Consider the following 20,259-nt stretch of genomic DNA (forward strand, 5'->3'; position numbering starts at 1 on the left):
CTCCCAAGTACCCAGAGCCCTCGCAGGGGCACTGGCAAAGCTGCGCAGGTCATCCTCTCAGGAGCCGTGGCTCCCGTCCGCCCCCTCCCTCCCTCCCTCCCTCCCTCCCGGCTCAGAGAAGCCTCCCTCCCGTGGCTCCTGTCTGCCCCTTCCTGGCTCACTTGCTGTTGCTTCTTGTTAAAAACCTCCAAATTATGAGTTTTGATTGATTCATTACATGCTTATCCATTTGAATGTAAAGAGAAGAGGAGTGGGAAAGTAGACTTGGGTTTTTTTAAGGGAGCCGGGGATCTCTCCGCTGGCATGTGGGAGGAGGAGCAAGCCATTATGCGCCACGCACTCACACACACATACTGGTGAGTTCTATATCGGCAAGAGGGAAGGAGCTCTCCCTACAATTCTGCAATTGCCCGTGGCTATTGAGCTTTGGAGGGGGGGGGCAAGAGTTGTTGAGGTTTTTTGTGTTTTTTTTAAGGGGGAGAGCTCTTTTTTTCTTTTAGGCTGGCAAGCACTAAGGAACCCACGATCTACCTGCGAGCTACCAGAAACTTCCTCACGATCTACCGGTAGATCGCTATGCCTGGCCTAGGGGATCACAGAACTGGCTGGTGTTCTGACCCAGGCAGCAGAAAGGCAGCAGCGTGTTCCGATTGCAGCTGCAGGATGCTGAAAACTTTGAGCAAAGAGTAGAGAAGGTAAGGGACTTTGATCTGCGCAGCCTGAAGTTTTATGGACTGTGAGAAGCTGCAGAATTTTTCCCGGTTAGAAGCAGGGAGGTATACAGGGGGGGGGGGTTTCCATCTCTCTTACTAACCCGGAAAAATGCTGCAGCTTCTGACAGTCCACTGTCCTCACAGTCATTAATCACTGTGAAAGTTTTACTGCCCACCAGAAAGGAATGATTATCCTAAGTCAGGCATGTCCAACAGGTCGATCGCGATTATATGTCCTCCCCTCAGGACTTCCCACACCCGCTAGAATATTTTTGTACTTCTGCAAACTTTGGCGGCAAATAACCTTCTCCTTGGGCATGAATGGGGTACACTCTGTTGGCACAGGTCTCACTCTTCTGTGATCACCCTACAGCCCCTTGAATGCACTGCTTTTAAAGCCAGCAAGTTCTGGGGAAGCAGTTGCATTAGCCCAGTCTTCTCCAACCTGCTGTCTTTCAGGGGGTTCTGGACTACGAAGCCCCAGGGGCCAATGGAAGCTGTAGTCCAAAACTTACACAGGGGCACCAGGTGGGTGAAAACCACAGATCATTCCATCAGGCAAGGGCTCATGGGCGTACCCAGGATCAAAACTAGGGGGGGGCAAGGGGAGGGGCCAAGGCACGGAAGGGGAGGGGCCACAAAGTGGGCGGGAACAGCGAACTCGCGCTCCGCCGGGCTGTGCCCCTCCCTAGCAGCAGGGCTGGTGGGCGGAGGCGGAGCCCAGCCCAGCGGAGCGCGAGTTCAGCGTTCCTGCCCGCCGCGCCGCGCTCTCTGGTTCCCCGCCGCGCTTGGCCTTGCCAGAGGGCGCGACGGGGAGCTGGAGGGAGGGCGCAGCGCGGCGGGCGGGAACGGCGAACTCGCGCTCCGCCGGGCTGTGCCCCTCCCTAGCAGCAGGGCTGGTGGGCGGAGGCGGAGCCCAGCCCAGCGGAGCGTGAGTTCAGCGTTCCTGCCCGCCGCGCCGCGCTCTCTGGTTCCCCGCCGCGCTTGGCCTTGCCTGAGGGCGCGCCGGGGAGCTGGAGGGAGGGTGCGGCGTGGTGCGGCGGGAATGGCGAACTCGCGCTCCGCCGGGCTGTGCTCCGCCTCTGCCCACCAGCCCTGCTTCTAGAGTAGGGCAGCTGCCCTAACTTACCGCATGGTGGGTACGCCCTTGCAAGGGCTCCTTAATATTCTCTCCTATCACCCCACCACCACCCGCCTGCTGCTGCCACTCTAGGCAGGAGTCTCGCTGATTCTGCTTCTCAACTTCCCCATGAAATGCACATCATCCCCTTTACCTGCCTGCCTTCCCTCCTCTTGAACCCTCAAAAGGTTGTTTTAACTATCCTATGCTGGTAATACAAGTAGTAATTTTATGTGTATTGGGATTTCCTGAGGGGCATTTGGGAGGGGGGATGCTGCTGTGTTGTTGGTTTTTTTTGGGGGGGGGGGACTTTGCGGATACATAGGAGTTTAATAGGGACAATTTTATGATCTGAAGGTGGTCTGCCTGGAAAACAACACTGCAACAATTGTCTTTATGTGTGTGTATTTGCTTCCCACCTTTAGAACTCATGTTTTGGTTCTACTGGTACTTATTTGTGTGAATCTGCATTTCCATATTTTAAAATGACAAAGAGTAAGCAACGTTCAAACATGACAGATTCTCTGAAGCTGGCCCTGACACAGTACTCGCCTGATATCAAACAGTTGGTTACTGAAATGGTGACACAGATGTCACACTAACAATGGATGAAGGCATGTATTTTTAAAGAAATCTTGATAGGTAGGTTAATGGAGTGGGTAAAGGAGTTTGTGCTGCGTACAGTTTTGTGAGTGCTTTTATGCAACTCTCTCCCAAGAAGTCTCTAAAAGTTTCTGTTGTCCTCTGTATGAAAAGTATTTGGGCAGTGCTGCACCCCAAAAGGTTACCAAATCTGGTCACCCCCCTTTCCTTCACCCTAAAAAAGCTCAACAACTTTGAGCTGAACCCCCAAAAATGGGGGTAGATCACCACCAGATTTTAATTCTGAAAGTAGATCACAGTCTCTTGGGAGTTGGCCACCCCTGTCCTAAGTTTATGTCCGGGACAATTTATTTATGTTGGTGCATGCAATTCGGCTCGCGAGATGTGGGAATCATTGAAGCTAGCTCTTGGAGGGGGAGGAAGCTGTGATGGTGATTCCCAAATGATTGCTGGAGTGCTGGGGCACCCGGTTGCAAACCACAGGAAGAGCTGGCTGTCTCCAGTGAATGCAAGAGCTGAGGGCGCCACTTGGGAATTGCAGCAGGAGCTGGCTGTAGCGTCAGACCTGGAACAAGTGGCTGCACAGAATGCTTCAATGGAAATGGCTGAGGGCGCCAGTTGCAAATCTCAGGGGGAGATGACGACGGCAGTCCCGTGGGAACGAAGGTCAGTCTTCAAAGTCTTTTCAGAAGCTGAGACATAAACATGAACACAAGCCTGCAGGTGCAGCTGTGTCAGGGAGGAGGGGCAAGGAGATGCCCACAAAAGTGAAGCTTGTTGACAGTGGAATTTGCTACCAAGGAGTGTGGTGGAGTCTCCTTCTTTGGAGGTCTTTAAGCAGAGGCTTGACAGGCATATGTCAAGAATGCTTTGATGGTCTTTCCTGCTTGGCATGGGGTTGGACTGGATGGCCCTTGTGGTCTCTTCCAACTCTATGATTCTATTATCATCATCATTATCATCATCATCATCATCATCATCATCATCATCATATATGTTTATAGTATAAAGAAACCTCCAGCTCTGAATAGCTGGAATGTAGTCTACTGTAGAAAGGGAAGAGGCACATACATTGTCCTGCCCACTTTTGCCCTTCATCCTTCCCATCCACGGGCATATGGCCCCTGGAAGGTAGCTCACAAGTGAATTTGGCCCTCAGCTCAGACTGAAAAAAGCCCCCACCCTCAATGCACAGGATATTGTCTAGACAGAGACCCATGGTGTGACTCAGTACTAAGGTGCCCTCAACCCCCCCCCATAGAAGATTTTTGGGGGTCACAAAAGACTGGGTGAGCTAGGATGGCAGACTTGACTTCTGTTAACTTAATTTTGTGGTTTTCTGAAGCTGTGCAGGGGTGATGACGGAGAGATTCAGCAGCTATTTTTTGCACTGGTCTTGAGTTAGAATGGGCTGGGCTTCTGCCCCCCAAGCCCTGTCCTGACGGCGCTGCTGCTTGCGGCGGGGATAGACTGATGTCACTGAAGTCCAACTCCCACCAGTGCCAACCAGCATGGCTAGTAGTAAAGGATGATGGGAGCTGTGGATTGCCCCACATGTATAAGAAGCAACCCTGAGCATTCTGACATCTTCATTGCAGGAGACACAACTTTTTCTATATTCAGCTGAGGTAGAATGAATCAAATATACCAAAAGTCCAAGCGCATTCCTCCTTGTTGATGGTTGACTGAGGTTACAATCCTGTGCATTCTTACCTGAGAGTAAGCCCTACTGAGCATAAAACAACTTCTTGTAGACATGTATAGCATTGCTCTATCTGTGGCATAAACTTCGGACAAACCTTTTTCTGCACTAGGAGAAAAAGGCTGGGTGAGAGATACAGTATTGTATTCCTCTCTTAGGCAATGTTCCAAGGGTTGTATGACAATGGCGGGCACAACCAGAACCCAAAAGTAAATGGAACAATGGCTTGTACAGTAGGCTATAGTACACCAAAACCAAGATCAAGTTCAGTCTATAATTTTTATTGTGATGACCCACGCTTTAGCAGCAGGTCCCAGGGCAGGTTAGAATAATTTAAAATTCAGTACTGTACAGTCATACTTCACGTTGCGTCCGCTTCAGGTTGTATCTTTTCAGCTTGCGAATGCGGCAAACCCAGAAGTGTTTACTTCCATGTTTTGCCGCACGTGCAGAAGTGCTCTATCGTGCTTTGTGCATGCATAGAAGCGCTGCTCTGGTTGCGAACTTTTCGGGGTGCGAATGGCACCCCGGAACGGATCATGTCCTCAACCAGAGGTACCACTGTATTAAAAACAGTGGAATCAGACTGCAGTCACAGGAATGGGGTGAGCCTTGAAGTCACATTGTTCAGGTGTGTCTGCATATACGCACAACCCTCCATTCTTCAGTCAGGCAGAAGCACTCAAGGAGGACACAAAGTGGGAGTGGTAAGCATAGCTGCCAAGTTATCCCTTTTTTACAGGGATTTTCCCTTATGCTGAATAGGCTTCCTTGCGAGAAAAGGGAAAACTTGGCAGCTATGTTGGAAAGGGGTGTGGTCTGGGAAGAGGGGTGTGGCTTGCAGAGAAGGAGTGGCTTAGGAAGAGACCCGAGGGCCACATCTGGCCCTCCGGTCCTGAGATTTCCCCCTTCCTGATATTTGTAGTGCAATTCTTGAGCGCTCAAAGTGATTTTCTTAAATCTCCAGTTATTCTCACAGTAACCCTCTCAGGTAGGCTGATGATATTAACCACATATTGCAGCTTGTGTAGGTTGGCCTTGAATTGTTATTATGTTATTATTATTTATTAAGTTTATATACCGCCCGTGGCGCTGTGGTTAAACCACTGAGCCTAGGGCTTGCTGATCAGAAGGTCGGCGGTTCGAATCCCTGTGACGGGGTGAGCTCCCATTGCTTGGTCCCAGCTCCTGCCAACCTAGCAGTTCGAAAGCACGTCAAAATGCAAGTAGATCAATAGGAACCGCTACAGCGGGAAGGTAAACGGCGTTTCCATGGGCTGCTCTGGTTTGCCAGAAGCGGCTTTGTCATGCTGGCCACATGACCTGGAAGCTATACGCCGGCTCCCTCGGCCAATAATGCGAGATGAGTGCGCAACCCCAGAGTCGGTCACGACTGGACCCTGGTCAGGGGTCCCTTTACCTTTACCTATACCCACGCTACACAAGATAAAATCACAATATAAAAACGCAAAATGCATAATCAAAACAAGGCAGCTCAGTGAAGTCCCTCGCATACCCTTCTCCATCCTTCATCCAGACAAGGAAGAGACATGATCAGAATTCAAGGAGGACATATTCCAGCCAGGCAAAACAACTGGAAAAAGGGGGTGCAGGTGAGGCATGTGACCTAGGGAAAGTTCTGAGGGCCAGATAGAGAGGTATGGAGGGCCACAATGGGATTCTGGGTCTCTCTGTTCCTTATCCCTAATGGTTCCTGGGTCTGAAAAGGTTGACTACGACTGTCCTGCAGGATACATTCTTGGTTGTATCATTGTAGGATAGGATGTTGTTCAGAGCTTAGGGTGCACACCTCCACTTCCTTATTTTTAGGTGTGTTTTGGGGTCACCCCAGGTTTAATAGCATAGAACTAACAAACAGGCTTTGACTGAAGACCATTCTTCTGCATTGCACATGGGACAGCTCCTCAATCATGGAGGTGTATTGGCTATGGGATAGTTAGGTCATATAAGCATCAGCTTCTTATCAAGCCTCTGCACTTTTAAAAGTTTATTCTTGTTATTTCTGAAATACATGCAATAGACAAACATAGACAACAGCAATCATATTATGGCTGATCCCTAAATGGGGATGCATAGAGAAAACAGCAGTCTTGAAAGGTATCAGACATTTATATTCATTTCTTAAAGAATTCAGTCCAGTTATAGTGGAGAGCGTGCTTTGTTTTGAACTTTTGTCGGAATCTGGAATGGGGAGCTAATAAGCCACTTAGACCATGTGAAAAATGAACTATTTTGTTGTGTCTGGCATGCTCTGGTCCATGGGGTCACGAAGAGTCGGACACGACTAAACAACTAAACAACAACAACGAAGCCGTCAGTGTCTGTATCTTGGGTTAAGAACATAAAAATAGCCCTGATGGATCAGGTCAAAGGCCCACTTAGTTCAGCCACCTGTTCTCACAATGGCCAACCAGACGCTCCAATGGGAAGCCTGCAAGCCGGACCTGAGGGAAAAAAGCAGCTTGTGATTCCCTGCAACTAGCATTTAGAGGCATATACCGTATTTACCAGGGGACGTGGGTGGCACTGTGGTCTAAACCACTGAGCCTCTTGGGCTTGCTGATCAGAAGGTCGGCAGTTCGAATCCCCATGACGGGATGAGCTCCCATTGCTCGGTCCCAGCTCCTGCCAACCTAGCAGTTCGAAAGCACACCAAAAAGTGCAAGTAGATAAATAGGTACTGCTCCAGTGGGAAGGTAAATGCCATTTCCGTGTGCTGCTCTGATTTCGATGTGACATTGCGCCAGAAGCGGCTTAGTCATGCTGGCCACATGACCCAGAAAAACTGTCTGCGGACAAATGCCAGCTCCCTCAGCCTGTAAAGCGAGACGAGCGCCGCAACCCCAGAGTCATCTGCGACTGGACTTAACTGTCAGGGGTCCTTTACCTTTACCTTTAAGTTGATCGTAGAATCATAGAGTTGGAAGAGACCACAAGGGCCATCCAGTCCAACCCCCTGCCAAGCAGGAAACACCATCAAAGCAATCTTGACATATGGCCTCCGCTTAAAGACCTCCAAAGAAGGAGACTCCACCACACTCCTTGGCAGCAAATTCCACTGCTGAACAGCTCTTACTGTCAGGAAGTTCTTCCTAATGTTTAGGTGGAATCTTCTTTCTTGAAGCTTGAATCCATTGCTCCGTGTCCGCTTCTGTGGAGCAGCAGAAAACAACCTTTCACCCTCCTCTATATGACATCCTTTCATATATTTGAACATGGCTACCATATCACCCCTTAACCTTCTCTTCTCCAGGCTAAACATACCCAGCTCCCTAAGCCGTTCCTCATAAGGCATCGTTTCCAGGCCTTTGACCATTTTGGTTGCCCTCTTCTGGACACGTTCCAGCTTGTCAGTATCCTTCTTGAACACTGGTGCCCAGAACTGGACACAGTACTCCAGGTGAGGTCTGACCAGAGCAGAATACAGTAGTACTGTACTATTACTTCCCTTGATCTAGCTGGATGTTGAAGGGGAAAATGAGCTTTGGAAATGAGGGGTATGGAGGCTTTGAGTTACGGCCACGGCAAACCTGGAAGTGTATACTTCTGGGTTTCACCACACACATGTGTACAACTGCGCCACGTACATGCGCAGAAGTGCGCCTCTATTTATGTTATTTTCGGGGTGCGAACGGACCCCCGGAACGAATTAAGTTTGTATCCGGAGGGTCCACTGTACTGTACTGTATTTACACAAATCTAATGCACCATTGAATCTAATGCGCACCTCAGTTTTCAAAGCCTTGAAACCAAAAAAGTATTTGCTGGCAAATGTAAATGCGTCCTCAAATCTAATGCATACCCTAATTTTCACGACATATTTTGGCCACAAAAGGTGCGCATTACATCACCTACATTCTGTGGCAGCAAATTTCCAGTTTATAATTCTGTGTTGTGCTAGGTATTTCCTATTGATTGCCCTGTATCTTCCAATATTCAGCTTCATTGGATTACTGCAGGTTCTAATACAATGAAAAAGGTGGGGGGGTGTAACGTTGTCCAGTTTTATGCACCTCTGAATTGTCTCCTTACTACCTTTTTATACGGACTAAAAAAGCCCCAACTGTTCTGACTAAACGACTAAACAACAACAATCAGGGAATCAGGTGGCGTTGTGGGTAAAACCACTGAGCTTAGGGTTTGCTGATCAGAAGGTCGGCGGTTTGAATCCCTGCGACGGGGTGAGCTCCCATTGCTCAGTCCCAGCTCCTGCCCACCTAGCAGTTCGAAAGCACATCAAAGTGCAAGTAGATAAATAGGTACCGCTCCAAGCGGGAAGATGAGCGGCATTTCCGTGTGCTGCTCTGGTTCACCAGAAGTGGCTTAGTCATGCTGGCCACATGACCTGGAAGCTGTACGCAGGCTCCCTCGGCCAATAACGCGAGATGAGCGCCGCAACCCCAGAGTCAGTCATGACTGGCCCTAATGGTCAGGGGTCCCTTTACCTTTAATAACAGTCCTTTCTGCCTCCCAACGGTGGCCATATCTCACCAAACGCTAGAGGATCACCTGTGTTGAATCATCAGGGTCATATCCTGCCTTCCTCAGTAGAATCCAATGCATTGAGTTGATCATGAGACTGGACACCAGGAGGTGCTACTCAGCAGTCTGAATCACTCTGCAGGCTTGGGGAAAGAGCATGCCTCCTCATCCTTCCCACCTGGGAAATGGGGAAAGAAGCATTTGTCTGTTTCATAACCAGGGGTTACAGGTTATTCATGGCCATCTTCTTGGGTTCCTGACCCATAGGGGTTGTTTTAAGGATCTTCCTATGGGTGTACCACCCCCACCTCCCAAGGACCAGATTCAGGTATCTAACTGGCAATATGAAAGGTGTTTTCCCAAAGCAACATTACTTTATTTTACAAAATGAGCAATTCATCACAGTAAGCTGTAGTTTCGTTCACCAGCTCAAACTTCACAGATCTTTCTGAGTGGTCTACAACCAGTGCTATTTTTCTAGAGAACAAGGTGCTGGAACTCACAATGAACCCCTCCCTTGTTCTCTTAGAATGGCAATGGCGCCCACCTGAGAGGTGCTGCAACTGAGTTCCAGCTGAGAAAAAGCCCTGTCTACCACCATTTAATTTAATTGATCCTTAATAGTCATGTCTATTAATTTTAATGGGCCTGCTCATGGCAAACATTGGCTACAATCCTGCTTTTTGAAGAGAAAGTGCTGATGTCAGCCCCAGTCAATGCCCTTTAGCCCTTCATGCGGGAATAGGTAGGAAGATGAGGCAGATAAGAAGAGGGACCACTCTTTTGATTTTGCTATATTCCCGCCTTTACAAAGACAACTGCAACAATTTACAAGCAGAGGGAGCAGCGTTCATATATGATATTATGAGGTTTTGGGGGGACTAGATCTCCCTAAATGTGTTTGTGATTTAGTAAAAATTAGAATTAATCAAAGTTTGATTAAACTTTGTCGAGCAGGGAACCCCCCTGGATTTATGCTAATGAGCCAACCCAGCTCCTAGAGGTATCTGAATGGGCCATGATTAAAGGTAAAGGTACCCCCGACAGTTAAGTCCAGTTGCAGACGACTCTGGGGTTGCACACTTATCTTGCTCTATGGGCTGAGGGAGCCGGCGTTTGTCCACAGACAGCTTCCAGATCATGTGGCCAGTATGACTAAGCCGCTTCTGGCGAACCAGAGCAGCGCACGGAAACACCGTTTACCTTCCCACTGGAGCGGTGCCTATTTATCTACTTGCACTTTGACGTGCTTTCGAACTGCTAGGTTGGCAGGAGATTAGCCCATTCAGGAAACCAACAGAGGGCAACAGCCAGGCAAGGGGGAGTTGGGCCCCTTCTTTGCTGGGTGCTAGTAGGGGGAGGCAAAAGCCAGGTTTAATGTTCCAATTTTTAATGATATATGCTGAAGGGAGGTCCTGGGAGTCACTTAACAGCGAGAAGGAGAAGGAGAGGCAGAACTCCAAGTGAGTTGGGGATGACAGGCTCAAACAATGAGATATAGAGGAAGGCTTTTTGCTGCCCTTGGAAGTGAATGCTGCACTTATGGGAGAAGCAGCCAGACCCTCACAGCACATGAATGCTCAGAAATCCCTCCATCTAGGTGCAGGTTGTATATACTGTATGTGTAAATAAAACCATACGTCATAAAGACATCAGTCTCTATTGCACCTCATTCTCCAAAAGGGAACACAGACCCTGGCAAACGACTCTGCAACCCCTGGAATCTCGCACTGATCATGGAACTTGGTGTTGCAAGTAACACACACACACACACTCACCTGCAGCATGTTCATCTAAAATCCTGTGTCAGGTAAAATGCACTTTTACAACAAGTACTCATTAGCTAACTTCTGCTAATTATAGGGAGGAGCTATGACCACCCCTCCCACGAGTGTTGGTGATTTCAGCAGTGACAGCTCACACATTTCCTCCACGAGGGCCGGAAACTTGAGCAGTGAGTTTCTCAAGATTGCTGAATTCTCAGCTTGATCTCAAATGCAGTGCTGCCCTGACCCGTTGCATGGGCAGAACAACTTCTGTGGGTCCCCTTATCTTGCAAGAAGCAAGGGGTGCCAACTGAGAATGCTCCCAAGCTGCCTCCAGTCTTGAACAACCCTGTGCAAAGTTAGAATCACAGTCGGTGGGTTGGAGCACTGGTTTTGTTGCCTCAGTTATTAGTATTGAACCTGTTGGCTGATTTGAGAAACCTTGATTAATCACTGAGGATCATACTCAATTAAGCTCCACTCAGAGTCAAGCCACTGAAAATTATGGACCTAAGTTTGTCATATTCATTAACTTCAATGGGTCCACTCTGAGTAGAACTTAGTTGGAATACAACTCTGTTTTAGTTGATTAACTGTTTCATTGATTAATCCTGTATCCCTTTTTGCCTGTCAAAAACTACAAACGGTCCAAAGTGAGGAGAGCATCCTTTGTTTGTAAAAGATGGACACATAGCAGCACTTGTTTAAGTTGTGGGTCAAGACACAGTGTTGTTAACTAACAGGGGGGGGGGAGAGAGAGAGAGAATATAATGCCTCTTTTCATATGTCACCATTCACCCATGCACTGGTGTTGCACATGTGAGTGCAGGTATCATATTAGAAGAGGTTTCCTCTCTGCTAAAGGAAGAGGGAATGGAACGAATGGAACGCGGATGGCGCTGTGGTCTAGACTCTAAACCACAGAGCCTAGGGCTTGCTGATCGGAAGGTTGGCGGTTCGAATCTCAGCGATGGAGTGAGCTCCCGTTGCTCGGTCCCTGCTCCTGCCAACTTAGCAGTTCAAAAGCACATCAAAGTGCAAGTAGATTAATAATTACTGCTCCGGCAGGAAGGTAAACGGCGTTTCTGTGCACTGCTCTGGTTCGCCAGAAGCTGCTTAGTCATGCTGGCCACATGACCCGGAAAAATTGCGGACAAAAATCTGCTCCCTCAGCCTGTAAAGCGAGATGAGCGCCACAACCCCAGAGTCGTCCGCGACTGGACTTAACTGTCAGGGGTCCTGACAGGGGTCCAACTGTCAGGTTGGAATGGGTCTTATGGGTTGTGACATGGTAGGGGTGTGCGCTTTGTGTAACTGTGCCATGCAGAGAAACACATTCCTCCTGCATCACCTCACGAGAGCCCTCTGGCAAGCACAGTTGTGAGCTCTGGAAATACGCCTGGTCATCCCTAGTTCTTATCCCATGCCTACTCCCAGTCCCAGTTAGTCCTACCTAAGGAAGAGCTACTGAAATTTATAGGCAACTAACTTAGGTTCAGCATGTTACGCAGGTGGCGCTGTGGTCTAAGCCACTGAGCCTAGGGCTTGCCGATCAGAAGGTTGGCGGTTCGAATCCCCGCGACGGGTGAGCTCCCGTTGCTCGGTCCCAGCTCCTGCCCACTTAGCAGTTCGAAAGCACACCAAAGTGCAAGTAGATAAATAGGTACCGCTCTGGCGGGAAGGTAAACGGCATTTCCGTGCGCTGCTCTGGTTCGCCAGAAGTGGCTTAGTCATGCTGGCCACATGACCTGGCAGCTGTACGCTGGCTGCCTCGGCCAGTAAAGCGAGGTGAGCACCTGAGTGCCGCAACTCCAGAGTCATCTGCAACTGGACCTAATGGTCAGGGGTCCCTTTACCTTTAACTTAGGTTCATTGATTCCAGTAGGTCTGCATTGAGTAGGACTTAGTTGGGATACAAATCACAGCTGCTCTGGAAGACGAGGAGCCTGGGTGCAACTCCCAACTGTTCTTCCAATGTAGGCACAGAAAGCCTGAATTCAGACTGGAGTCATAGTTTCTCTGTGTGTCTGTGTGTGTGTATGAGTGAGAGAGGAGGAAGGGTGAAAGCTCCCCTACCACCTGGGACCTGATATAAATTGGGGTTTGTCTACCCTCACTATTTGCGTTTTTAAAATGCCATGCAGTTGCCTTGCATACATTGGTGGAAAGGCAGGGTAAAAATCTATTTTTGTTATTAAGTAATATTAAGGTTGCTGCTGACCCATGACAGAGCCTTCTCAGTGGTGGTTCCCTGCCCGTGGAATGTCCTGCCTAGTAAGGTGTGCTTGTTTCCATTATTATTAACTTTCAGGAGGAATTTAAAAACATTCCTGTTTACATGGGCATTTGAAACTCCTGGCAACTTCAAGATGGATGGGGAAATATTTTTAACTGTAATTGTTTCTCAAATGTTTTCTAAACTGTTTTAAAATGTTTTTGCCCTCTTTTGCTTGGGGGTCCTTGGGGAGGAAGGGCAGGATATAAACTCAGTCAATCAATAAAAAAATAACAGTAACAATAATACCGTAATTGCATCCAATTTTAGTCCTACTCAGAGCAGACCTACTGAAATTAATGGCCCTAAGATAGTAAAAATCCATTCATTTCAGCATCTTGCTCTAAATAGGGGGTGGTAAGATACAGGGGGGGGGGCCTCATTGAGACATCACCATTGGGATTCCAAGCCTCTTAATTTTATACCAGCAAGATACAATTCTGTAGGAAGAGAGGTCAAAGTCAGTCTCTTTGTTAAGTTAATATCACAAGCCAAGTCTATCGTGTGACAAAAGAGTACAAGGGACCGGTTGCCCCTAGCCATAGCTGCCAAGTTTTCCCTTTTCTCGCGAGGAAGCCTATTCAGCATAATGGAATTTCCCTTTAAAAAAGGGAGAACTTGGCAGCTATGCCCTAGCTCCCTTTGGAAGGGAGGTCTCCCACTTGGGCGCTGGTGGGGGAATCTCCGGAGGGGCTGCCTTGGCTTTTCCCTCCTGCCAGAAATCTGCCTTGGAGAGAGGGATCCCTGAAAATGGAAGGGGTCCAATTCGCCACCCACCCCTCCTTCCTGGAAGCTGGCCTCTCCTTCCCCCATGACCCAGGCCAGCTGCTGCTAGGGGCTCCCGAAGCGGGATCTGCTGCTGCTGCTGCATTACACCAAGCCAGGCTATTGGTCCAGTTGGAGAGCAAAGGGCAGGAAGTTCCTCTCTCCTTCCTCTCAGGAGATTCCACTATGGAAATTCTTTCAGGGTTTGTATATAATTTACATATGGATAGCCTTTCTATTACTTTTTTGTTTTGTTTAGGTGATGTCAGAGGGAGTTACAAGCTGGGACACAATGCATGCACCTTCCCAGTCTAGGCTGCTTCAAGGGCAAAGACCATAGCTGCCAAGGTATCCCTTTTTTTAAGGGATTTTCCCTTATGCTGAATAGGCTTCCTCACCAGAAAAGGGAAAACTTGGCAGCTATGGCAAAGACCCATTATCAGGATAGACAATGCAGGCCAAGGATTGCCAGTATTACAAGCGAGGTGTGTGAGATTGCCATATCTCCAACACTGTGTGAGAGAGAAAGGGATCATTTTTTATAGCAATGCTGTAATTTTGCCTGTAACATTTTGTGAGCTGATATTGTAGTGTGAATTCCAAAACAGCTGTGCAAAACCCACAAAGAAACTCACAGGTTAATGGTGGCGTGAGCTTTCCTGGTCCACAACCCGCAGCATTCGCCTGCTGTTTACAAAGGTTTAGGCCACTATACATTTATTATGGCCCCCAGGTAATTTGTTGTCTTTGCTTCAAAAGATGAATGTTTCTGAATACTTTGACAGTCACAAATGACGTAAACAGCACTTCTCTTTTACTTGTTCCACACAGGAGAGACTGATACACAAGTCTAAGCACATCTTGCTTGAAACAGAAAAATACAGAAACGTGAAGGGGAAATTGAGAGGTAAGCCCTTTCACTATGCAGTGAGACACTTCACTACGGTTAAAATGTATCAAAATCCCCACTCCCCCTCTCCATTTCACCCATAGCTGTCAAGTTTTCCCTTTTCTCGCAAAGAAGCCTATTCAGCATAAGGGAATTTCCCTTTAAAAAGGGAGAACTTGACAGTTATGATTTCACCAGATTTCCAGTATTACCTCTATATAAATTCTCATGTCTAAGGGATTAGGAAGATTGCTACTGAAATTAAAGGGTTCCTGTAGTCCATTATCACGATTAATTGAATTTGTTAGTTCCGGGTTTCAAACTTTTTTCGGAAGTCGAACGTGTTCCAATTTTGGCTTATCCCCAGCAGTGACTGCCATAGCTTCCTTCCTTTCCCTTCCCTCTGCTGGGAAGCGCCTCTTTCCTTGGTCCAAAGTGGAGTGTAAGTGACTCCGGAGTAGGGAGACTTGGAAGTTGGTGATTCTCCCCCATCGAGCAGAGAGGCGGTGTTTGGGGGGATACTATGCTGGGCAGGTGGACCTTCCCGCAGATGCCGGAAAACATGCGCGGGGGGGGGAGAGTGCTGGTGTGGGGGGGAGAGAACTTTTGCCTCCTTTTCCTCCCCCCCCCCACTTAAACTCCCCTCTCCTAAAATTTTTGGAAATTTTGAAGCTCGGAAAAAGGTTTTTTCTGCAGATCTTTGTACAGCCCTATCAGAATGTAGGGATAGTTGTCCAAGTCCAAGTATTGCACACCTATGTTGTTCAGCTACTTCTCCGACTCAGTCAAGGGAGGGGACCCCGCCTTCTCTCCAAGCAGAGTTTGTCCTAGTTTCTGAGTTTCCCCATAGTGGTTCCTGCTCCAGTTGGGCCTCAGGGACCTCACTTTCTAAGGTTGCCTGTTTCAGCTCATTTGCCAGATCCACTCCCTCCCCTCCTCTGTTGGCTTCCATATCCTTCCCGTACCAGGTGCGGTCAACAGACCACTCGTGAGAATGCAGGATCTCCATGTTTCTTGTAGCATTTGCTTTTGGTTAGAAATAATATAAGATTTTGGCCTGCTCTTTCTGGGGGGGGGAGGTTTCTGCAGCTTGTGTAAGAGAAATTCCCAGTTCTTTATAACTCTGTTTTGTGAGTACCATCCCCAGACTAGATTTGGGTTACTTTGTCCCATTTGAGGGCTTTGTTTGAAGAAAACTTGAACACGGCTACCTACCTGTAACCATAACCTCAAAGAGTTTTGGATGGCTTCAGCGGGATTTCAAAGGGGCTTTAGAAGAGCCTCAAAGGAAGGGAGGATATTTTAAAATGCCGTCTGGCGACTTCCAGAGTCCTCCTCTGGCTGGGATATAACCTTGTTTTCTGGGAGTATGTCTTTTTCCGCATAATTTTTATTTTTAAAAGCTCCTACTCACTCTGCTGAGGCTCACAGGAGACTTGCTTCAGGCGCTATCTTGCTCCTCCGGCTCCTCCAAATGAGTAGTTTTCAACTCCAGAGTAGATACAGTAATTGATAATTGATCATTAAAAGTTGATGATGCATTACTATTATCTGACATTATTTCATTTCCTTAAAAAATGGAACATATAAGAGGAAAGAGTGTATGAGATGTTAAAATAAGAGAAGGCACCAAAGGCACTTGATGTGTGTTATATTTCTTTGTTCTCTTCTTTAAAGGATTTCCTTTCCCCCTACTCGGAAGCAAGCAATAGAGAAGACAGAGCAATCTGTAATTTCTTTAGGAACCGCGAATAAACAATTTATATATGTGGAATGTACAATGTGATTCAGTAAGTGAACACCCTTAGTTCACATCAATGAACTGAAACAGTGGAGAAACCATTTAAAGGTATGGATTGTGGAAAGGACTTCAGTGGAATGCTAAGAATCCATCAGCGAACTCACACAGGGGCAAGACTGTTTAAATGTATGGAGTGTGGAAAGAGCTTCAGTCAGAGTGGACACCTTAAAAACCATCAACGAACTCACACAGGGGAGAAACCATTTAAATGTATGGAGTGTGGAAAGAGCTTCAGTGAGAGTGGACACCTTAAAAACCATCAACGAACTCACACAGGGGAGAAACCATTTAAATGTATGGAGTGTGGAAAGAGCTTCAGTCAGAGTGGACACCTAAAAAACCATCAACGAACTCACACAGGGCAGAAACCATTTAAGTGCATAGAGTGTGGAAAGAGCTTCAGTGATAGCGGAACGCTAAGAATCCATCAGCGAACTCACACAGGGGAGAAACCATTTAAATGTATGGAGTGTGGAATGAGCTTCAGTAAGAGTGGAAACCTTAAAAACCATCAACGAACTCACACAGGGGAGAAACCATTCAAATGTATGGAGTGTGGAAAGAGCTTCAGTCAGAGTGGACACCTTAAAAACCATCAACGAACTCACACAGGGGAGAAACCATTTAAATGCATGGAGTGTGGAAAGAGCTTCAGTGAGAGTGGAACACTAAGAATCCATCAGCGAACTCACACAGGGGCAAGACCGTTTAAATGTATGGAGTGTGGAAAGAGCTTCAGTGAGAGTGGAAGCCTTAAAAAGCATCAACGAACTCACACAGGGCAGAAACCATTTAAGTGCATAGAGTGTGGAAAGAGCTTCAGTGATAGCAGAACGCTAAGAATCCATCAGCGAACTCACACAGGGGAGAAACCATTTAAATGCATGGAGTGTGGAAAGAGCTTCAGTCATAGTGGAGCGCTAAGAATCCATCGGCGAACTCACACAGGGGAGAAACCATTTGAATGTATGGAGTGTGCAAAGAACTTCAGTCAGAGTGGAAACCTTAAAAAGCATCAACGAACTCACACAGGGCAGAAACCATTTAAGTGCATAGAGTGTGGAAAGAGCTTCAGTGATAGCAGAACGCTAAGAATCCATCAGCGAACTCACACAGGGGAGAAACCATTTAAATGTATGGAGTGTGGAAAGAGCTTCAGTGATAGCGGAACGCTAAGAATCCATCAGCGAACTCACACAGGGGAGAAACCATTTAAATGCATGGAGTGTGGAAAGAGCTTCAGTCATAGTGGAGCGCTAAGAATCCATCGGCGAACTCACACAGGGGAGAAACCATTTGAATGTATGGAGTGTGCAAAGAACTTCAGTCATAGAGGAGCGCTAAGAATCCATCGGCGAACTCACACAGGGGAGAAACCATTTAAATGCATGGAGTGTGGAAAGAGCTTCAGTCATAGAGGAGCGCTAAGAATCCATCGGCGAACTCACACAGGGGAGAAACCATTTGAATGTATGGAGTGTGGAAAGAGCTTCAGTGATAGCGGAACGCTAAGAATCCATCAGCGAACTCACACAGGGGAGAAACCATTTAAATGTATGGAGTGTGGAAAGAGCTTCAGTGATAGCGGAACGCTAAGAATCCATCAGCGAACTCACACAGGGGAGAAACCATTTAAATGTATGGAGTGTGGAAAGAGCTTCAGTCAGAGTGGAGGCTTTAATGTACATCTACAAACTCACACGAGGGAGAAACCGTAGAAGACATCAGCACACTCACACGGGAAAAACAATTTAAATGTATGTTTAAATGTATGTTTGTAATCATTTATGTAAACACTGCCAACAGTACCTTTTTGCCTGTGTTAAGAAAAGATGAAAATTCTACACCAATATTCCTCCGCCGTGCAACAAAGGCAGGCGCTGCTCTTCCACTCGTAGCTCTATGGGCCCCTGTGGTCCAAAACAAACCTGAAGTGTTCCCCCTAAATCAGATGTTTCCTGGGCGATTGGGCAAAAGGAGCCCCTGGAAGTGGGGAGGGGGGCATTGGAAAGGAGAGGAGGGGTGACAGTGCACATTCTGCCCACATCTTTTTTTATACTTTATTGTTTAATACAAAACATAACATATATACAAGTACAACATAAATTTTCTTCTCATTGAATCACATACAAAAATAAAAAATAATATGCAAAACAAATTATATAATTCAAAATAAATACTTCTTCGCAATGTGAAGAGTATGCCATCCTTGTATTTTGTCCTATTTCCTCCCTCTTAGATACTTCCCGTCCTTTTAACAATACAATAGCAGATTCTTTATTTTCCACAGGCCTGCATTATGAATTTCCTCCTTTCTTTTCTTGGTTTTTCCTGATCTCACTTTTGTGTTTTCAAACGTTATTCTATATCTGCTAGTATAGAATTGTTAGGATAATACTTTTTAAAATATTTTTTGTAAACACTCCATTCTTTGGATACATTTTGTGTTGATGATCCCCTTACTGTGTCAGTAAGTTTAGCCAGTTGTACATATTCTAACATGAGCCTTTGCCACTCCATTACAGTGGGTAAGTTCTCACTCTTCCACTTTCTTGCCACTAATGCCCTGGCCGCCCGCATCTATAAATTGCAATACAGTGGTACCTCTGTATGCTACCGCCTCGGGGAGCGACCGCTTCGGTTTCCGACCACCACGGACCTGGAAGTGTTTACAACCAGGTTCCGCAGCGCCCGGATGTGCAGAAGAGATCTGCGCAGCGCATGCGTGCGCAGAGCGCTCTATCGGCACTTCGTGCATGCGCAGAAGCATGAATCAGGGAGCAAGCAACTTGGGGAGCAACTGGCTCCCCAGAACCAATTGTGGTCACAAACCGAGGTACCACTGTACAGGGAATTGGAAAAGTGAACAAGGGAGGTGGGTGGCAGGGGAGGACAAAAATAAGATGCTGAATGGGGGAAGGTGGTGGTGAGAGGGAGGAGGGGAAGAAAAGAACAAAGGGACTTCTCCACACACACACACCCTCTGCTGGGGCCCATTGGCAGGGACCTGGATGCCCACAGTCCAGCTGCCAAGTAAGGAACCCAGAACTGCAGGATTGCACCATTTCCTTTGAAGAATCACACACGTTTCTTTTTATCCTTGAAGGCACAACAGCAACAATTTATTTGAACCCAGCCACTTATGAATACATAATAAAACTTTAAACTTTAAACAGCTTCCCTATGCAGGGCTGCCTTCTGATGTCTTCTAAACGTATAATAATAATAATAATAATCTCTCTCTCTCTCTCTCTCTGTGTGTGTGTGTGTGTGTGTGTGTGTAAATGTAAACTGGCCATGTCCGTTGGTATCCACATTTCACCAAAACCGCTTGACTGATTGCGTTCAAATTTTGACACAATGCCGCATGTAAATATGAGAGCAAGCCATACTGTTTCTAAAGACATGTCACACCTGGGCCGGGTAAAAGGCCCCAAAGCACGTGTTCCAGAACTCACAAATCAGACAAAAGTGCATGCTGGGAAAAGAACCAGGTTGGAAACCAGCGCCCTCTAGCGGTGGCTACACTGCTACTGCACCTATAAAACCTTCCCTCTCAACAGCACCTCGGCTCCCGTTTACATACTAGGCCGAAGCCTTTAAAGGCTAGGCTGAATAGAGGTACTGAGTCACCTGGGTGGGGGTTGGCGGGAGGAGGGGACGGGATAGTTCAGGACACGGTGGGTCCAGTCACAGGGATGAGCCAGGGGTGGGGGGAGGGGCGGGATACGTCATGGATTGGCACAGGGTGGGGGGAAATCATAGGAATACGCCTGTGTAAGCAGAACATACATAAAACAGGGGGACTCTGAAGGTGAGGGGAGTCTGAAGTGGGACCCTGAGCCTCCATTTAACAGACTGAGCCACAGCAAGGCGTGGCAGGGCCAGCTAGTAATAATAATAAATTCATCATTTATTTTATCATGGTATGTTAGTGGAGACCCTACCTGCCTGCAGACTGCCTTTTCAGAGTGGTGCATGCTCTGCTTACCTCACACTTGGACTATTGCAATGCACTCTGTTTGGGGCTGCCTTTGAAGGTGACTTGGAAACTACAACTAATCCAGAATGCGTCCCAAGACTGGTGACTGGGAGTGGCCACCGATACCATATAGCAGGCAT

General features: G+C 47.4%; 2 protein-coding genes across 9 annotated transcripts in view; both read left to right on the top strand.

The window, feature by feature from the left end:
* Nucleotides 1-573: 573 nt before the first annotated feature.
* Nucleotides 574-20,259, top strand: part of LOC132591503 (uncharacterized) — an 86,703-nt gene continuing 67,017 nt past the window's right edge. For 5 of the 8 annotated variants that reach the window (XM_088664998.1, XM_088664991.1, XM_088664989.1 and 2 more), the window contains exons 1-2: nucleotides 633-695; nucleotides 14,279-14,354. The gene's annotated coding sequence lies outside the window, so the exon portion shown is untranslated. Of the gene's footprint in view, nucleotides 696-14,278; nucleotides 14,355-20,259 lie in introns of all 8 variants that reach the window. The other 3 variants (XM_088664997.1, XM_088664992.1, XM_088664993.1) reach the window with 3 other exon arrangements.
* Nucleotides 634-18,333, top strand: LOC148686644 (uncharacterized). Its single transcript, XM_088664988.1, has 3 exons — nucleotides 634-695; nucleotides 14,279-14,354; nucleotides 16,014-18,333. Exon 3 carries the CDS (start codon nucleotides 16,188-16,190, stop codon nucleotides 17,853-17,855), a length of 1,668 nt encoding a protein of 555 aa, XP_088521114.1. The 5' UTR covers nucleotides 634-695; nucleotides 14,279-14,354; nucleotides 16,014-16,187; the 3' UTR covers nucleotides 17,856-18,333.

Source organism: Zootoca vivipara, chromosome Z2 (assembly GCF_965207765.1).
Source record: "Zootoca vivipara chromosome Z2, rZooViv2.hap1.1, whole genome shotgun sequence".
Classification (NCBI taxonomy): domain Eukaryota; kingdom Metazoa; phylum Chordata; class Lepidosauria; order Squamata; family Lacertidae; genus Zootoca; species Zootoca vivipara.